This window comes from Lagopus leucura, unplaced genomic scaffold (genome assembly GCF_019238085.1).
Source record: "Lagopus leucura isolate 7727_CA_CO unplaced genomic scaffold, USGS_WTPT01 34467-0_obj-0_obj, whole genome shotgun sequence".
NCBI lineage: Eukaryota > Metazoa > Chordata > Aves > Galliformes > Phasianidae > Lagopus > Lagopus leucura.
In genome coordinates this window covers 413-1,677 of record NW_024962609.1, presented here as the reverse complement: position 1 = coordinate 1,677, position 1,265 = coordinate 413, and the positions used below count along the sequence as shown (strand labels likewise).

The following is a 1,265-nucleotide window of genomic DNA, read 5'->3' as shown; positions in this document are numbered from 1 at the left end:
CCCCACAGCCCTCACCCACCGATGGACACCAGCTTGATCCTCTCCCTTTCCAGGAACTCCAGCATCACCCCATGCCCCATAGCACAGCACCCAGCCCCATAGCACAGCCCCATAGCACGGCACCCAGCCCCATAGTGCACCCCACAGCCCCATAGCACACCCCATAGCACCGCACCCAGCCCCATAGCCCAGCCCCATAGCACAGCCCCACAGCCCTCACCCACCAATGGACACCAGCTTGACCCTCTCCCTCTCCAGGAACTCCAGCATCACCCCATGCCCCATAGCACAGCACCCAGCTCCATAGCACACCCCATAGCGCACCCCATAGCACAGCCCCATACACCCCACATCCCATCCCCACATCCCAGCCCCACAGCCCTCACCCACCGATGGACACCAGCTTGATCCTCTCCCTCTCCAGGAACTCCAGCGCCACCGAGACGTTCTCCAGCTTCATCTGGCGGAAGTTGGGCCTGGGGTGGTGCTTCCTGCCCATCTTCTTCTGGCTCAGCACCTCCAGCAGGGCGATGAGGCGCAGGCCGTCGCCCAGGTCCCTCTGCAGGTCCCCGATGCTCTTGTTGACGCACTTGAGGTGCTCGTTGCACCACCGCGTGAACGTGTTCTGCTGGATCTTCTTCCACGGCGCGTCCTCCGCCAGCTCCTTCTCGGCCGCCGGCAGCTCCTCCGCCTCCTCGGCCGGCGCCGCGTCTTCGTAACCCGACGAGTTCATGGCTGCGGCCCCGGGGGCTCCGCTGGTGGCCTTGGTGGCTCTGCGGGAGGCCTTGGTGGCCTTGGTGGCTCTTGAGTTGGGCTTTGGTGGCCTTGGTGGCTCTTGAGTTGGCTTTGGTGGCTCTACAGGTGGCCTTTGGTGGCCTTGGTGGCACTTGAGTTGGGTTTGGTGGCTCTTGAGTTGGGTTTGGTGGCTCTTGAGTTGGGCTTCGATGGCCTTGGTGGCACTTGAGTTGGGCTTTGGTGGCCTTGGTGGCACTTGAATTGGCTTTGGTGGCTCTTGAGTTGGGCTTTGGTGGCCTTGGTGGCTCTTCAGTTGGCTTTGGTGGCTCTTGAGTTGGGTTTGGTGGCTCTTGAGTTGGGCTTTGGTGGCCTTGGTGGCTCTAGAGTTGGGCTTCAGTGGCCTTGGTGGCTCTTCAGTTGGCTTTGGTGGCTCTACAGGTGGCCTTCAGTGGCCTTGGTGGCACTTGAGTTGGGCTTTGGTGGCCTTGGTGGCTCTTGAGTTGGCTTTGGTGGCTCTACAGGTGGCCTTC

The 1,265-nt window shown here is 61.9% G+C and overlaps 1 protein-coding gene across 1 annotated transcript; it reads right to left on the bottom strand.

Moving 5' to 3' along the window:
- Window positions 1–382: 382 nt before the first annotated feature.
- Window positions 383–1,179, bottom strand: LOC122190704 (filamin-C-like). The gene is made up of 2 exons (XM_042890793.1): window positions 1,076–1,179; window positions 383–907 (listed from the first exon to the last, which is right to left on the bottom strand). Exon 2 carries the CDS (start codon window positions 731–733, stop codon window positions 383–385), a length of 351 nt encoding a protein of 116 aa, XP_042746727.1. The 5' UTR covers window positions 734–907; window positions 1,076–1,179.
- Between the last annotated feature and the right edge of the window lie 86 nt (window positions 1,180–1,265).